The 18,901-nt window shown below is 42.1% G+C and overlaps 1 protein-coding gene across 8 annotated transcripts in view; it reads right to left on the bottom strand.

Annotated features, from left to right (window-relative positions):
* LOC146566298 (glutamate receptor 1-like) overlaps positions 1-18,901 on the bottom strand; it is a 109,043-nt gene that overhangs the window by 22,837 nt on the left and 67,305 nt on the right. For all 8 annotated transcript variants that reach the window (XR_014894203.1, XR_014894204.1, XM_085289925.1 and 5 more), the window contains exons 5-14: positions 16,698-16,751; positions 16,070-16,228; positions 12,870-13,037; positions 12,232-12,336; positions 10,998-11,108; positions 10,411-10,617; positions 7,162-7,377; positions 6,771-6,891; positions 6,533-6,674; positions 63-261 (exon numbers count right to left, since the gene is read on the bottom strand). Coding sequence is in view for 6 of the 8 variants with exons in the window: in XM_085289925.1 (XP_085146051.1) it covers positions 63-261; positions 6,533-6,674; positions 6,771-6,891; positions 7,162-7,377; positions 10,411-10,617; positions 10,998-11,108; positions 12,232-12,336; positions 12,870-13,037; positions 16,070-16,228; positions 16,698-16,751 (1,482 nt within the window). In the remaining 2 variants the exon portion in view is untranslated. The remainder of the gene's footprint in view (positions 1-62; positions 262-6,532; positions 6,675-6,770; positions 6,892-7,161; positions 7,378-10,410; positions 10,618-10,997; positions 11,109-12,231; positions 12,337-12,869; positions 13,038-16,069; positions 16,229-16,697; positions 16,752-18,901) is intronic.

Here is an 18,901-nt window from a genome sequence, read left to right as displayed (position 1 = left end):
ACATTCCTTCTCAGACTGCTGCCTTGACTACAACGTCTGCACTTCTAGAAATGTGCCCCCACCCTGAAGAATTCTTTAGTGGAGCCTCCATCCAAGGTACCATAGGCAATCTCTGTTTGCTTGGCCAGGTCCTCTGCACTCTCTATGGGGGACACCATCCTCTCTACAGTGAGGAAGGCTGCCAGGTTGGCTGTGTAGGAAGAGATGATGATGAGGGTGAAAAACCACCAAACTCCTCCGACAATTCGACCTGAGAGAGACCTGGAGAAGACAAGAAGGGGAAGAAGAGCAAGGAAGATAAATTTTCCATTTCAGGCACAGCAGGCAGGGTTAAAGGGGTGTACTGGGGATATTTCAGCGTCCTTCCCATTTTCTTCAATTATATTCACTGTGACTGAACCAGGAACAAAGCCGACTATTCATTGAATTTTCAGAAAATGCAATAATAAGTGATTCTGCTTCCACCTCACTCTGTTTTCCAAATCTGTTATAACAAATTATTTCAGTTATGTAGATGATACACAAATGGTGTCTCCTAATAACATTATCAATAGCAATTGCTGGCACGTCTCTGCGCAGAAAAAAATCTGCGTTGCGCACAAAAAAAAAAAAAAATCTAACCTGAAATGAAATTAAAATAAAAACTTTAACAATTCTGTTTTGCAGTGTTAGTCAGTGACTGGCTGCTCCCGTGTAGGATTAGAATGATGCCACCTTATCCCATAGTCCAGCCAATGATGCGATTCACATTCGTATATACGCAGCTGATCAACGTCATTGACAGGCTATGACAGCGTCCTTATGTGCCGACGCCGGTGTTTTAGCGAGCAAAGCGGCTGATGTGGAGTGAAGCCACGTTAATGACAACGTGTACAACCATTGGAGATGTGAGCAGGACAGACGGAACAACTGATGGAAAAAGTGTGGACTTTATAGCAGTTTTTAAATTGTGTTGATCGGCCACGTAAAACCAGAGTTATGATAAAATATCTGCAATGTTTGTTTTTCTTCCTGAATACTGTCGTTGTTTATATTTACTGCGGGAAGAAACGGTAAAAACGGCGTTTTATAAGGAAAACGCTCGAAAGCCTGTGAACAAAGACAACACCAAAAAAACCCCAGCCTTTCCTATTGGTCAAAAAATGTACCATGTGGACCAATCAAAAAATGATATGGCAACATGGCATTTAGTTGTTTAGGAAGGGGGAAGTTTTAGGAGTGACGGCGGAGTTTTGAGATGTGAGAGATTTGCGATGTTTAGCGCAAATCTTGTGTAGTTAGTGTGTAGTTAGTGTGTAGTGTAGTCAATAGTGTTGTTGTGTGTGTCAGAACAATGAGGCGCCTGCTGAGTGTTACAGGTGTTACAGCAGTGATACATCTGCTGCTGTCAGGCCTGCAGGTATCAGGCTGTTGTTCTCCTTCATCTCATAGTGGACAGAAATTATTTTTTGGATTTTTTTGGAGTGGCACAAATAGTTTGTGTGGCATCAGATTTGATGCAGAACAGCTGATTGTTCTGCAAATAGTTTGAAATGTTTGTTTAAAAAAACGTCTTGGCTGCATTTTTAGGTAAACAGCTGCAAAAAACTTTGTTTGCAAAACTCAGTTACTTTTTTGAAGAAGTAACTATATAATTAATTGCCCAACATTGGTCATTATTTACTGTATTTTCCAGACATAGTTACAGACACTACAGTTGTGTTTTCAAAATTGGAGTTCAAGTTATTTTTACTTCCAATAGTGTTAACATGCTACACAGGTCATGAACAAGATTTTTTTAAATTGTCATTGTAAGTGGGCTAAAGCAGTTAATTAAAAGTAGTCTAACATAAATGCTGTAATTTGATTATTTTAATGAACCATGTAACTTGGATGGATTGGATGCTGGCGTGACCACAGTGCACACGTCTGCTGTCGCTCACAGTGGTCCAAGGGACGCTCAGGGAGTTTGTGTGTTCGCTCAGACACATGAAACATTAGAGAGAACAACATTGGTTGTAGCTAAACAAAAAAAAGACCATATGGCATAAAAGCTCTTGTCCCAATCCTTTACCGAACCAGACCAGGTTAAAAACACAAAATAAATTGCACTTTAATATATTCTGAACCTTTCAAATCCCAAAGGTAAAGATCAGTTCAATCATTAGCGGATGATAGTTGATGCTTGTCTGATGCATTTAGCAGAAAAATTAAGCCAGACTCTTTCTCATCAGCCTGTGTACACAAAAGCCTGTTTACATGTGATCGTTCCTGCAAACCATACATGCTTCTGGTGAGAATGGCCATCATTTTTTAAAGTTATTAAAGTATAGAAAACAGAGTTTATGTAGCTATTTCTTGTCAGAAACATATATTTTCTCTAGTTTTTACCAGGGCCTGGTGGCTACATTACATTACTACATTACAAGCCATCTGCAGAATGCAATTCATCAAAACTGAAGAACATGCTCCTAGATGTTTTGATAAAACATGTATAAAACAAATATGAGAAAGCTCCCAGTAAATATTTAATAGCATAATAATTAATAATAATTAATAGCAATTATAATCATATACAGAATGTACTATAGAGTCTGGGATTAGGAAACTTGTAGTTACTACAAAGACCCAGTCACTTTTAAGTAATCCACCTACTGAATATTGACATTTTTCCAATATTTGGGAGTGCATTTTAGTCTTTTTTGTTGTTGTTTATTTTATTTATCTCTCTAGTGTTATGTAACACCCATACTAGTACCCGGTTGATCTGCTTTTGGCTTTTTGGCCACAGTGATTTGGGTCCATATTGACATGATACCATCACACAGCTGCAGTAGATTTGTAGGCTGGACATCCATGATACAATTCTCATGTTCTCATGAATTGAGCTCTACTGCCTCTGGGGTCCTTCTGAAATGAATTTGCTGTTTTCAAGAACCTAGTTTGAGTTTGAGACCCTGCCATCCTCAAAGTTACTTAGAAAACCTTCCATCCTCATTCTGTACAGTTTGAACTTCAGCAGGCTGTTTTGACCATGTCTACATATCTAAATGCACCCAGTTGCTCTCATGTGACTGGCTGATTAGACATTTGTGTTAACGAGCTGGTGAGTGTGTTTATGCATGTTTATGCATTCTCAATCACGACAGTTAAAACGGTCTCTGCACAAACTTTTTCTTCTTTAACCAATAGTATGTACCTCTAGAAAATTGGAAACAAACCCCTGGAGCATAAGTACCACCAGATGGAATGCCTGTTCTAATTTATCTGTCCATGTGTTTTATATTTATAAAGCTTCTTTCAAATAGTATCTGTCTCTGCATATTCATGACTCATAGCTGGGATCAAAAGTCAGCATTTAAGAGCTGTGTGTAAAACATAACTTGACTGTCAGAGTTAAACAGATGCTGACATGCAAACAAATACTCTAGCTTCAACACTTGCATCACAGATGACAGTCTGGCATAAAAATGCAGGTCAGATGTTTTCTCTCTCTGTGTAACTCTGGCATGCATCACCTTAATGAAACAGACATGAAAAAGAGGAGGGAAGAGGTTCACACATTTCAGTTCATAAGCTGAGTCAACAATAGTGAATCAGTGGCAATCTGAGACCTGGAGATATTTGCATGGGTCAGATGACAAAAACTAACTCATGCTGACAACACAAGCAGAAGGTTCAAAGGCATGTGGACCAGGACCGCAGGCCTGCTTACTCCTTGAGAAGTAAGCAGTACCTGGCCCATTGTTGCAACCGTACTAAGAGCTACATCATCATTAGGTTTGTGCCAGGGTTTTCCTTTAATATTAATTCTGTCCATTATTTTTTGGGACAGTCATAGCCAGGAGGACGGGTCCTTAGAGTCACCTATCTATTTTTTGCAGATGATGTGGTTCTGTTGGTGTCATCTGGTGGTGATCTGCAGCTCACGCTGGCACAGGTGAGCAGAGTGTAGAGCAGCAGGAATGAGAATTAGCTTCTCCAGTGTCTACTCGAGATCAAGGATCAGTTTCAGAACAAATCAGTTTAAGCACCTCAGAAAATTGTTCATGAATGAGGGGAGAGAGGAACGGGAGACTGAGAGATGCCTTTCTGTTGTGGTAAAGAGCAAGCTGATTGTAAAAGCAAAGTTGTTGATTTACCAGTCAGTCTACATTCCCACCCTCACCAATAGTCACAGACTGAGACTTAATATTCAAAATAATACTGCATATACAGGGAGTGCAGAATTATTAGGCAAATGAGTATTTTGTCCACATCATCCTCTTCATGCATGTTGTCTTACTCCAAGCTGTATAGGCTCGAAAGCCTGCTACCAATTAAGCATATTAGGTGATGTGCATCTCTGTAATGAGAAGGGGTGTGGTCTAATGACATCAACACCCTATATCAGGTGTGCATAATTATTAGGCAACGTCCTTTCCTTTGGCAAAATGGGTCAAAAGAAGGACTTGACAGGCTCAGAAAAGTCAAAAATAGTGAGATATCTTGCAGAGGGATGCAGCAGTCTCAAAATTGCAAAGCTTCTGAAGCGTGATCATCGAACAATCAAGCGTTTCATTCAAAATAGTCAACAGGGTCGCAAGAAGCGTGTGGAAAAACCAAGGCGCAAAATAACTGCCCATGAACTGAGAAAAGTCAAGCGTGCAGCTGCCAAGATGCCACTTGCCACCAGTTTGGCCATATTTCAGAGCTGCAACATCACTGGAGTGCCCAAAAGCACAAAGTGTGCAATACTCAGAGACATGGCCAAGGTAAGAAAGGCTGAAAGACGACCACCACTGAACAAGACACACAAGCTGAAACGTCAAGACTGGGCCAAGAAATATCTCAAGACTGGTTTTTCTAAGGTTTTATGGACTGATGAAATGAGAGTGAGTCTTGATGGGCCAGATGGATGGGCCCGTGGCTGGATTGGTAAAGGGCAGAGAGCTCCAGTCCGACTCAGACGCCAGCAAGGTGGAGGTGGAGTACTGGTTTGGGCTGGTATCATCAAAGATGAGCTTGTGGGGCCTTTTCGGGTTGAGGATGGAGTCAAGCTCAACTCCCAGTCCTACTGCCAGTTTCTGGAAGACACCTTCTTCAAGCAGTGGTACAGGAAGAAGTCTGCATCCTTCAAGAAAAACATGATTTCCATGCAGGACAATGCTCCATCACACGCGTCCAAGTACTCCACAGCGTGGCTGGCAAGAAAGGGTATAAAAGAAGAAAAACTAATGACATGGCCTCCTTGTTCACCTGATCTGAACCCCATTGAGAACCTGTGGTCCATCATCAAATGTGAGATTTACAAGGAGGGAAAACAGTACACCTCTCTGAACAGTGTCTGGGAGGCTGTGGTTGCTGCTGCACGCAATGTTGATGGTGAACCGATCAAAACACTGACAGAATCCATGGATGGCAGGCTTTTGAGTGTCCTTGCAAAGAAAGGTGGCTATATTGGTCGCTGATATGTTTTTGTTTTGTTTTTGAATGTCAGAAATGTATATTTGTGAATGTGGAGATGTTATATTGGTTTCACTGGTAAAAATAAATAATTGAAATGGGTATATATTTGTTTTTTGTTAAGTTGATTACTGACAAGAGTCAGCTGCACAAAAGGGAAAGGTGGCACCTCAGGCAGAAGAGGTGGTGGGACACGCCCACACAGGCACTTTCAGGAGGAGGCCCTGCTAGGGCCGTAACATTATGGTATTATTAACGGACATCCAGTGAGAAAGGTCCAGCCCTCTCATAGGTCCATGTACACAGCAAGACATGCTAAAGGTAATGCCAAGAAGAATCGTCACAACTGTAAAAGTCTGATTGAGGCAAAAGTGCGACTATAACTGCCTTCTTATACAACATGTATAAGATGTTATCTGTATGCAACATACAGATAACATCTCATGAAATCTGGCTTAGGGATCATGAGGAAGACAATCACTGTAATGGTTCAAAATACACACACAGTGACACACTTACATACATATGAGGACACGCACAAGCGCACAGACTGTAGCAGATCCAAAATAGAAAGAGCCTCAGGCCTTAATGCAGCGGTAACATACAACAAACCCGGCAGCATGTCACACAGAATCGGCCGCATTTCATGATACATGTGTGCATCAATAATGCAGCTGAGAGTGTATCATAAAGCTGCGTGTGTGTTCTCGTGTTTGCGAGGTCCTCTGTAACAGCACTCATACAGATTTCACAGAACGTCTTTGTTTGGTTCGTTTCAATTTTTAATTCTTAAAAACGTTGCACTCTCCACTGACACCAGAAAAATAGTAAAGTTGCTCCAGTAAAACAGACACAAACTGCTCCCGTGTGGGATACCTAATTAATAAGTGAAATTAAAATTACAGTGATCATTGAGACCTTTTGGCTGATCATAAAATAAAGTAAAACAAAAATAAAATAAATGTGTAATACAGAAGTTAAGAAAAATGAATTACAGGAACCGTTTCGAACATTTTGGTTTACAATAAAATTGCATCATTGCATCACAAAATGGCAAAACCCCAATATTTCACAAAAGCATGTAAGGCGCTAGAAGATAAGTAATTACCTGGGAGAGATGTCACAGCCCTGCTGCATAAACGCTCCGAGTGAGAACCACAGAGAATTAAAGATGCCAAAGTCATTGGTGCATTCTGGGGTCTCCTTTTCCTTCTGCTGGTTCTGGTTCTGCCCCTGAGCCTGGGAGAACCCTAACAGAGGAAACAATCAAAAATATAAAAGATGAAGGTTCGGTTTCTGTTGTTACAAGAATAAACGTAAAAAAAAAGACATATATGCTGAGATACCTGGAGAGTGGGTATGTTCTGCGGATGAAGAGGCCTGAGCTCTTCGAGAAGAAGAGGGAGCAGTTTCATCTTCATCATCAGACTCCTCACCGTTCCATTCGTAAGGACTGAACCGACTCACCTGTTTAAGATAAAAAACAAAACATAAAAAAAACAAGGATCCTCAGTTTAACAGTAAACTTAAAGAATTAGATGTCACTTACTCTTCTAGTCCTAACAGCCTTTGGAGTCATTTCTACAGTATGTGAAGCAATCAAAAATCATTTTAATGTCACTGACTAGGCTTGCACCAGCTCCGTCCACCCATCCATCCATCCGTCTTTCACAAAGTATCATGTTAGCTAACATTAGTTAAAAGAAAGCTTTCTTTATCCAGTCTGCCCAGTCTCACCAGGAAGAGCACCACGCTGACCCCGATGTAGGCAAAGACGATGCACATCCAGATCTCGTAGGCCAGCGGGTCGAGGAAAGAGAAGACGCCCGGTTTGGACTTGGTAGGTTTCTTGATCATGATGGAGATTCCCAGAGACATGAAGGGTTTTGTGAAGTCGATCACCTGCTCTCGCACCAGAGTGATGGTCAGCGGGGCCACTGCCATGTCCGCCTTCTGCAGGAGGAGAGACACAAAACCCTTTGCTAAAAGAAAAGCATCTGTATGTATGGAAGCACATTATCATATGTCCACAACAGATATCCAAATTTGCAGTTTTTCTCGATTGCTTAAACACATTTCTTGAAACTATGCCTCGTATTCCCAAAACAGTAAAAACAAATCCATAACGTCTCACCCAATTTCCCAAACGTATTTTCAGGTCAAAATGAAGCTCTACACTTAAAAACAAAAACCATAATGTTTAATGTGATATTATGGTTTTTGGCGCAAGAGCCACAATGTCACATTAAACTTAACTCCGAGGCGCTCATAACATAATTTGGTTTTCTGTGTGAATTAATTTGCCAATTGTGGATTGTGGGTTCAAGGTGTTATGGTGAGAAAGTATATTCTATTTTCGCTTAAGGTTTCTGTGACATAATTATAACAGACTTTTTGTAATTATTAGGTGCATGCATACTCACACAGGCCACCTTATTAATACAACTGTGAAATCCAAAATCTGCCATAGGTTTAACTTATACCTGTATATATTGTCAGAAAGGTGATTACTGGACTCGCATTAATGCACACTTGAAGAAAAATGAGGTTGTAACCTGTGTGTTGTGGGGTTGCAAATTCAAAACAAACATCTTAGGATCTTTTTAATCCCATAAGATCTGGAAACACAGGTTTTATTTAACAAAAAAATTACTGATTAACCATTAACAGTGCCTGCTGTTATTTTAAAATAATTTTATGTGATTTCAGATAAAATGCAGCATTCAAGTCCATCCCAGCCATGCCTTTATAGTCAAGGTTTCTGCTTGAGTTTCTCTCTGAAAGTCTGCTGAGAGTGTTTGCAAAGTGATCGGGGGAGCAGGGCACAAAGCTAAAGGATGTAGCTGCCATGATGACATTAAGAACTTCAAAATTCTTTAACTACAAAGTGTATATGTATTGCATTAGGTCAGTAAAAGATTTTTATGCTGCATCCATTAAAACAGTCAACTATTACCTGTGAGTACAGATTCCACTGAAGGGATGCCATAATTTTCATCATGCATTTACTGGCCTACTGTGAGAAATTGATCATATATATATATATATATATATATATATATATATATATGTGTCCCGAGGTCAAAATGGGAGATGCCCCCAAGGGTGGTGGAGAATGACCGAGCTAAGATCCTGTGGGACTTCCAGATACAGACGGACAAAATGGTGGTGGCTAACCAACCGGACATAGTGGTGGTAGACAAACAGAAGAAGACGGCCGTAGTGATCGATGTAGCGGTTCCGAATGACAGCAATATCAGGAAGAAGGAACACGAGAAGCTGGAGAAATACCAAGGGCTCAGAGAAGAGCTCGAGAGGATGTGGAGGGTGAAGGTAACGGTGGTCCCCGTGGTAATCGGAGCACTAGGTGCGGTGACTCCCAAGATAGGCGAGTGGCTCCAGCAGATCCCGGGAACAACATCGGAGATCTCTGTCCAGAAGAGCGCAGTCCTGGGAACAGCTAAGATACTGCGCAGGACCCTCAAGCTCCCAGGCCTCTGGTAGAGGACCCGAGCTTGAAGGATAAACCGCCCGCAGGGGCGTGCTGGGTGTTTTTTTTTTTTTATATATATATACAAGCTCTGAGCACAAGATCCATAGAGGCTGGGGTCTATCACACCAGGCAAGACCCCAGGTGCAGGCTGTGTAAAGATGCCCCAGAGACAATCCAGCACATAACAGCAGGGTGCAAGATGCTAGCAGGCAAGGCATACATGGAACGCCATAACCAAGTGGCCGGCATAGTGTACAGGAACATCTGTGCCGAGTATAACCTGGAAGTCCCGAGGTCAAAATGGGAGATGCCCCCAAGGGTGGTGGAGAATGACCGAGCTAAGATCCTGTGGGACTTCCAGATACAGATGGACAAAATGGTGGTGGCTAACCAACCGGACATAGTGGTGGTAGACAAACAGAAGAAGACGGCCGTAGTGATCGATGTAGCGGTTCCGAATGACAGCAATATCAGGAAGAAGGAACACGAGAAGCTGGAGAAATACCAAGGGCTCAGAGAAGAGCTCGAGAGGATGTGGAGGGTGAAGGTAACGGTGGTCCCCGTGGTAATCGGAGCACTAGGTGCGGTGACTCCCAAGCTAGGCGAGTGGCTCCAGCAGATCCCGGGAACAACATCGGAGATCTCTGTCCAGAAGAGCGCAGTCCTGGGAACAGCTAAGATACTGCGCAGGACCCTCAAGCTCCCAGGCCTCTGGTAGAGGACCCGAGCTTGAAGGATAAACCGCCCGCAGGGGCGTGCTGGGTGTTTTATATATATATATACATTTTTTTTTTGAAAGGTTACTGGTGGATGCCAGCAACTATCTTGGAAGAGAACAATACAATCTGTTATAAGGCCTCCATTTGAAAATAGCGGATTTGATACTAGAATATAATAGCAACATGTAATCTGAAGATAACATGTAGTATTTAAGTGACCAAGTAATATTGGGGTAAAAGTTACTGAATGGTGTTGGGATAAAGTGAGAAAATTGTGCAGGATTAAAATATTCTAAGAGCTCAAATTACTTCATCAAAACATGTTTAAGTCACATTTTATCAACACAAATTGCACAGGTTTATTGAACATGAATAAAGTGTGTTAATTTAACTCAATTGTTTAAGTTGCTGCCAAAGCAAAACATCTGCGTGCAATCAATGTCCACTACTGAATCAAATTAATCCAACATATTTTTTTCAGTGTGCTGAGTCTCCACCAATAACCAGCAAAAGACACTGTCTGAAGCTCCATAGTACTGGGGGGCATCTGGGCTTATGGCATTGGCAGCTTGCACATTTGGAAAGGCACCATCAGTGCTGAAAGGTATAGAACAACATATGCTCAACATGATGATGTAATAAAAGCTGAGAGTTTTTAGCCAAATACAGAAACTGTTAAGATATTCAAAAATGTGCTGTTGGTTTGTTAAAAATAAGATAAAAATAAGGAAAAGAAACATTTTAACTGTGGAAATGAGCACTGCTCACACTCACCCCATACACCAGCTCTCCCACCATGCCATTCCACATCTTTGTTTCAGCGTCTCTGGCACCGTACTTGCCGTCACCTACTAGCTCAAGGCGGTACGTGAACCCGACGTGTTTGGCGATCTCTGCGGCGAGCTCGGCACAGTAACCTTCATATTTATCGTTTCCCCAAAACTGCTCGTGGTTCTTCTTTAGCATCATGTAGGGAGCTTCCTGTGAGGAGGCAGAAGTGTGAATGTCACTGCCACTCTACTCGAGTATGTTTAACTTAGATTATTTTACATTGTGCTTCTCTAGTAAAAAGTGCCTCTTCTTTTCTGAGGAAAATGAAAAAAACCCACAGCTGATAAGATGATATAAAGTCTGTGCAAACATCTTTACAGAGTGATGTTAAAGTTGAGTGATGCTGACTGCAGTCAAGCAGCCAGAGCCTGAAGTTCAACAGGTAACAGGAGCAGTCAGAGATTTGTGACTGTGTGTGAGAACGTTGCCTAATTTGCACAAAATACTTTACTTTTTCCAAACATAACAAGTAATATATTACTGCACTGTGTGAAATATTTGAACTAATCATCTTGCCTTCCCAAACTTACCAGGATGGTAGTGACGATGTAGGTTTTGTTCTGCACATTGTAAAACTCCTCCTGCATCGGCTTGTAGATGGCAGTGTTCACATAGCCTCTCTTCTCATTCCAGAAGCCGATCTGGACACAAAACAGCACCGTTGGACCACAACTCTGTACTTATGTCATCATTACTGAGCCTCCTGCTTACCTTCCTGCTTATTTAACGTATTTGCTATGCTGATTTTGTGATTAATAAAATGTTTTTCATTTACATGTTTATTATGACACTTCAATACACTGTGGCCCATTTCACCTGAGAAAGTTTAGTAAAGTGTGACAGCAGATGGTAGCATTAGTGTGATATCACCTTCATGTGTAAAACAGCAGCACGGATCGTTTCTTCTTTATTAAATAATATTCTTTTAATTAATTATGAATGCTATTTATTTATTTTATTTAATTAAATAAGCTTTTAATTAATTTAAATAAAAAATCTCTTTCATTGTCACTGCTGTGTTAACTGTACTTTGCAGCAGTCACGATAAATATGAAACATGAGCTAAAAGAACAGAGGGTTGAAATCTAAAAGAAATCCCAGGGAGAATTTTGTGTGTATGAGTTGGGAAAACAGACATTTGCATTTTTGCGTTTCCTTCCTCAACAAAAAATATGAGTCACATCTCTGAACTCACTTTTACATTTCATGTCTGCATTTTGCTCAAGTTTTACGGGCCTTTTGAGTCATTTTGTTTAATTATAATTTTGTTATATTATGACTATATTTATTTCTTTGCATCGCTTGTGTTGGTTTGTATCAGGTTTGAGTACTGTTTTTTGTAATTTTGCATCCATTTGCTGTTGTTTTGTGCAATTTGGTGTCTTTTGGGTGTTGTACACTATAAAGTTCCAGGAGCCTCCGGCAATTATTGGAAACATTTATGCATTGGTTTCTTCCATAGCGCCCATCAAACTTTAAAATATCCCACTCTGATGTCTTGTAAACCACAAAGTAAGCAGGACTAAGCAGCTCATCACAATGATAAGTCGTTGTGTGATGCACTGTTTGATAGAAAAACTGAGAGTCGGCAGATTTCCGCAGCAAACAAACGCAGCAGAGGCTGATTTCACTGATTATCGCAGCTTTAATCTGAGGAGAGGGAGCTAATTACTGGAAGGAGCTGATGCAGTGAAAACCTGCTGAGTGCAATTCCACACAAAACCCGCCTGAACTGAACAAAACAACAAGCGGCGGGAGCAGCACCTTCCTGGGTCCAATGTGGCTGAGCTCCATCACAGTCAAAGTGTAGTTGGTTCGATGTCCGCGCTCATCGAACTGGACGTGACCCGTCAGCCCCTCCAGACGAACCTGTCAACACAAAGAAAAGCAAAGCAAAAATGAAAAACTGCAGGATTTCATAACCAGAAGAGCTCGGCAGCACTGATGGAGAGAGCCCGTTATTTCTGCTTTTAACACTTACATTGATTTTAAATTCCTCTGTGTTTAAAGTGCTTCACGCTCCGTTTGTCTGACATGTTTTTCGATCTACAGACTAGGACATTTCTGGGACATTTCAGGACAAAACTTTCATTTTTCATTTCCTCTGAGCTGCTGGAGCAGCCTGAGGATCTGAGAACAGCTCGGAGTTAATATTTACTTTCTCAGAGGACCTAAAAATATTGGTGTTTTTAAAGAGGGAGTATTCTCCTCATTCCAACCTCCATATTTCTATACGTGATTTACAGTTCAAAATAATCCTTATTTATCTCCCTTTAAACTAACTTTTCTGATTGGCTGTTTTTCACAAACACAAGCTTTGAAGAGCAGGTGGGTGGGGCTTCTGTAGCAGCTGCTCCCTCTGGACCCACTCTCAGTTCTGCCTGTGTGCTGTTTATGCATACCTGCTGCAGGGCTCTCTGGATATCGATGCCCTGTCCCCACGGAGCGGGCGGGTTGGCCAGGCACTCCCCTGCGTTGCCCCGGCGAGAGATGTCGATCCGTTGCCTCCGCAGATTCTGGAATGCTGTTGCCATGACGCTGACACCATCATAGGTCAGAGCTCCTGTGTACTGAGTGGTCAGGCAGGAGGAAAGTGGTTAAAATCCTGATCCTGTTCACAGTTTTATTGGTGACACAATGAGACAAGATTTTGCTTTACATACACAGAAATGTGGTTTTTTTTGTACTTTCCTTAAATAGATTCAAAATAGAAGTAGAATAGAAGAAACAAGTGGGAATAAAAGCAATGGGGCAGATGGAAAAGTATCTGTGAATGATAGTTTGTATTTGTGTCACTGCTGCTTTAGCCTGAACAACGCCTGTTAATTCCTTTTGCTTCAGGAGAGTGACGATCTTGAAGTGCAGCTACAAATGACCATTTATCTGTCCTCTGGGAAGCAGGGAAAGCTGTGATGAGAGCTAAAATAATTTCTTTCTCATCACTTAAGAAGAAAGAAGAAAACAAAAATGTTCAGGAATTAGAAAAAAACATCAAATCCTTAGAAAAAGCCTATGTGTCCCACCAAGATCTAGAAATTTTGAACAAAATACGCAAAACAAAACCAGAATGAAATGAAATTATTAATAAAAAGACTCAATTGTTAGTACAAAGACTTTGGTTCCAAAATTTTGAACACGGTAACAAATCCGGACAATTTCTAGCTAACCAGTTAAAAATCAATAAAGAAAAAACAACTATATGAGCTGTTAAAGATTTATCTGGGAATACAATATATGACCTTAAAAAAATTAAACAAAAATTTTAGGGATTTCTATAAAACTTTAAATACACCACAAATAACCCCATCTACAAACGAAATTGATCAATTTCTCGACAACGTAACTCTTCCAAAATTATTAGATACCCAAGCAATGGCACTGGATTCGCCACTGACGCCAGGTGAACTCCAGGAAGCTCTGATAAGTATGCCCAATATAAGGCTCCAAGTCCAGACGGCTTTCCTGCAGAATTTTACAAAGAATTCTGGACGATTCTGGCACCAGTTTTTCACAGAATGTTGGAGGAAATCAAAGAAATTGGCAGACTACCACCAAATATGAACTCTGCAAATATTAGTCTCTTAGTAAAACCAGGCAAAGACCCTGTATTTCCTTCAAGCTATCGTCCAATATCCCTTATAAATGTAGACCTTAAAATAATCTGCAAAGCTCTCTCAAAGAAATTAGAGAAAATAACCCCCCTCTTAATTCATCCTGACCAAACTGGTTTCATAAAAGGTAGGCACTCATCAACAAACACATGTAGATTATTTAATTTAATAGACTACTCATGCAGTAAAAACATTGAAACCATAATATTGTCTCTTGATGCAGAAAAAGCATTTGACAGAGTTAACTGGAAATTTCTATTTGTAACTTTACACAAATTTGGTTTTGGAAACTCTTTCATAAGCTGGTTAAAAATATGATATAATTCCCCAACAGCTTGTGTCAGAACAAATGACCAAACATCCTCCAGCTTCTGTCTCCTGAGGGGCACCAGGCAGGGATGCCCACTCTCCCCTCTCTGGCTGGAAGCACCATGCCCTCCTGTGTTTTAAATGCACGTTAGAACAGCACGCAGCAACACTACATATGAGCGGGCGGAGGGAGGTATGGGGTCTTCACTCACCCCCGTTTTGTTAGCCGTCGGGGCTGGGGGGCTGGGTGGAGGTGCTCTGGGAGCAGGGGTATCTGGACCTGGGATTTAGAGTATGTTTGGGGAGTGTGAATGTGTGTACAGTGTCTATTTGTGTCTGTCTCCACATCGGGTGAGTGCAAAGTATTTGTTTGTGTATATGGGGGTGGGAATACACGTTTATGTCCGCGTGCACCTGTTGGTCTGTGTCTATATGTCAGCTTGGGTCTTAGACTCCACCTCGCTGGGAACATCTCAGGCTCTCCAAAGTACGGAGGTCTATCTCCCCTCACCACACTCCCCCTGCCAGTGGCTGATGCCCTCAGACGTTGGTGTGTTGGTGGTTCTTGGTGTCTGGGGCTGGGCACTCATGTATGTACTGACTCACTCCTGGTGGCCGATTGGCGGGACCTGGCGCCTGTGGCCCGGTAAGGCCCCTTCCGGGGGGTGGGGTGCCCTCAGGCCTCTGGGCCTGCTGGCTGCCAGCACAGCCCGCGGGCACGTCACTGCAACCCCCTCTGGCCTCTTCTCTGTGGCTGCTGGTTGACCTTTCGTTTGAGGCTCTCCTCAGCTCTTCCCAGGAGGGTGGCACAGTTGCCCCCCTGGTGGTCCTCCTTGGGTCCTCGTACTCTGGGGCCTCTGGATGTCTGGGGCCTGGATCTCCTCCATACCTGCTTCATGCCCTGGGGGACGGGGCTATGACTCCCCAGACCCCCTAGCAGATCGTTACATGGAGAAACCTTTGGAATACAAGCGTGCTGATCCACACAGGTGTACACAGACACAAACTACACCTTTCTTGGCTGCTACCTCAAAGCACATTGTGCGCTGTCGATCTTGTGTGCTGCACAATAACATGTAATATTCAGTATCTACTGTTAGCTAGTTTATTGTGATGGTGTTGTATTTATTATGTTGCTCTTTTTTGTTTGTTTTCTCTTCTGTTTTTTCTTATCTCCATACAGGTGATCCAGGTGTTTTTTCTTTCTTCCCCCTTTCTCACCGTCTCCTCTCTCCTCCTCTATTTTTCTTTCTCTCCCTCTCTTTCTTTCATTCTTTCTCCCTGTCCAATCCCCCAGTCATGTCTGTCCCGTCTATAACAACCGAGAATCAAATAAAAGAAATACTTAAAATAAAGTATTTAATAAAAATAATGGACCAATATGGCCATGATGATCCAATCGGTAAAGTAAATCCACTTGGCATCTTTCTTGACCTTCAGACAACAATTCTGATGGCTAAAGATCCAAACAGGACAGGCAAAAAAACAAAACAAAAAAACCCAAACCCAAATGACCATTTATATCACACCTGTAAAAAAATGTCAGAACAACAATGTCAGGATCATTTATACTGGGAGGATACAATTCAGATTTCCTCACAAAGAAAAAGTATGAAAACACTGTGTGTGTGTGTGTGTGTGTGTGTGTGTGTGTGTGTGTGTGTGTGTGTGTGTGTGTGTACCTTGAGCCTCCTGCGAGCCACTTTGAGGTCTTTGTTGTCGAAGTCCAGCCAGTTCTGATTGATCTTCTGCACAGCGGGATCCGACCGATTCACCAGTTGGAAGCCGGTCACGTTCGGTCCGAGCTTCTGAAATTCTGTGACGTTCAGGTCCAAGAAGCCCTAACACACACACACACACACACACACACACACACACACACACACACACACACACACACACACACACACACTCACACACACACACACACACACACAAAGGAAAGCAACAGGTTTCACTGCCTGAACTTTCACTGCATCCCATAAAACCCTGTCTTCGGTATAGATAAACAATGACATGCACACTTTGGTGATGAAAAATGACATCATTGTCTGGAAGTTATTTGCACTACTCTGTGTTTCGAGTTTAGTTTAGTGTTAAAAGAAAGCCTGCATATTTCCAAATGTATTTGGAAATTTCTAGCTCTTTAAACTTATGAACTGAAATGCTGCAGTTTATTTGGAAACAGCTCCACATGCAGACAACAGCGAGCACTTTCACGTCTCTGGAAAGTTTGTGCAAACTGTTAAAGTCATCTGCATACGTCCTTAACCTCAGCCCTGTGAGTGGGGAAGCTGAGCCTGAACTCACCAGATTGGCAAGGATGTAGTGGTAGTTCTTCAAGTTCCTCTTCTGAGCAGCAATCTGAGCAGGAGCGAGAGGCACAGTAAATGATATGTTAATTACATTTTCCTGATGTTTCTAATGATGATAAAAAGCACCAATCACACATTCATCACAATCATCGCCATGTGTGTGTGTGTCCTCTCAAACAGCTGCTAATTGGAAGACTCGGCTGCTCTTTGAGGAATTAATTGCCCATCTTTGCCATCAGGAGGAGCTGGAAAGAAAGCAAGAAGCTCTCCTCAGATTCACGACTCCACTGACAGACGACAGGAAGGAAGGAAGATGGAGAGAAAGGAGAAAGTTTATGAAGAGGAGGAGCAGGTGTTGTTTGACGCCTTCCTCTCAGGTCCGGCTTTTAATGAGCGGCAGTCGAAGAGCGTTCGCGAACAGCTGCTCTGCATCACTGGGCACTTCTGGAGGAGGAAGGGAGGAGAACGCTGCTGAAGCGTCCCTCCTCTTAAACCTCCTCCTCTCCTTTTGCTTCCAGCCAACACTTCATTCCTCTGGTTTCTTTTGGTGTTCATTCACAGCAAACACATTCAGCTGATAATAATTTTCATATTGTGATCAAACACTTAACAGTTGTTATAATAAATGTGTACAAAACAGTGAAAGATGCACGTTGCAGTTTTACTCAGTCAAAGAATTGAATATCGAACAGCAACAGCAACACTGTCACCAAAACCTGCAGTTCATCTGATGGCCACAGTCCCCATAGTCTCACCTGTTTAAACTCTTGTACTAGAGTCCCTGACCTGGACCCGTGGACCATATCTGGAGCTTTTGTAATGCAGTTATCTAACACACCAGGTTTATCCTTGCTTTGCTTGGAACTTTGCTCTGATTAGCAGAAACATGCATCTGTTAACTGAGCAGGAGCTAACTTAGCCTTCTGTGTGAGCTGCTTTAGTTTAAATGATACGAGTGTTCAGAAAAATCCATCACCAGATGAGGAAAAAGGAGAAGAAAATATGACATTTTCCTGAGTTAGTAGGAGTGAAAAGTGCTTTTCTGCCTGTTTAGATTTATGGCCTCAGCTCAGAGTTTTTCTCGGTTGTAAAGAAGGTTAGCGTTGACTGCTCAGCTTTGTACTGGGAACACAACACATTACCACACCTGACCTGGACGCACATTAGTGAACACCTTCATAACTTCTTAGTATGAAGTTGAGATGATTTTTAACTGGTTTTTACTCAGGTATAACGATATAACATACAGGCTGTCTGGACTTAAAAAATTATTTTTCAGGAGTAACTTGTTTGTTCTCTCATGTCCAAAATGGTTTTTGAATTATGTTATTGTAAAGTTCACATAATATGACCCTGTCTGTGTGCAGACAGCAGTACACTCTGCATGTTTTGTGCGACTGTGATACCAAAGATCTCCCTAAAGCTCGAGCACGAGTTACGGTCATTTACAGGGTGCTGGTGCAGTGGGCCCACAGCTGGACCACAAGCTTGTGAAAGCTGTCAGTGTTTTGTTGTTGTTGTTATTTTTATCACCTTGTCATTTATTGATTTATCAGTCCCAGTCGGACCGTTATGATCTCCTGACTTTTGCCACGTCGTGGAGCTGAAAGAAAATGGATTTTGTTTATCTGGATGTTGAGTTTTCAGTCGTTGTTATGTGACACATCAGTATCAGCTGCAGTCACTGGTTTCTCCCACTGAAAACTCTGCGTCCACATGATTAGAATCAACTTTCTGTAAAAATCAGTCTTCCATCTGAAGTCACCGACGTCATCCACTGGAAACTTTCACCCCATCCAGCTGGACTAAATGAACCAATTTGAGCCAAAGCAAGCGCCACCTGATCATTTCAGCCAAACTAAACGGTGATGCTGAAGCCAATGGCTTCATTTCACAGATCCAACAAGCCACCTGATACTTGAGTCTCGTTCAGCCAGCTGGAGCTCAGCAGAAAGAGGAATTTCCCAAATGACAGCTGGTTTCTGGCCAGAGTTCCCACTGAGCACCTTTGGCTTCTCGTCTCTCTCCTGCTGCCCTCTTTCATTCCTCTCTTACAAACTGATCTCAGCTGATACCAAACGTTCCTTCTTCCTGAATTTTGAAGTGTCTCTCTGAAATCAAAGTGTTCCACCAAAATCTGGACAGTAAAGCAGCTGCAGCTGAAGACACTGAGCACGAAATCCAGCTGCTCTGAACACC

The sequence above is a fragment of the Mchenga conophoros genome, linkage group LG10 (assembly GCF_057382185.1).
Source record: "Mchenga conophoros isolate Kocher_MC1m ecotype Shallow Benthic linkage group LG10, M_conophoros_male_GT1.1, whole genome shotgun sequence".
Taxonomy (NCBI): Eukaryota; Metazoa; Chordata; class Actinopteri; order Cichliformes; family Cichlidae; genus Mchenga; species Mchenga conophoros.
Note: the sequence above shows the minus strand (reverse complement) of the source record. Positions and strands in the feature narration are given on the sequence as shown.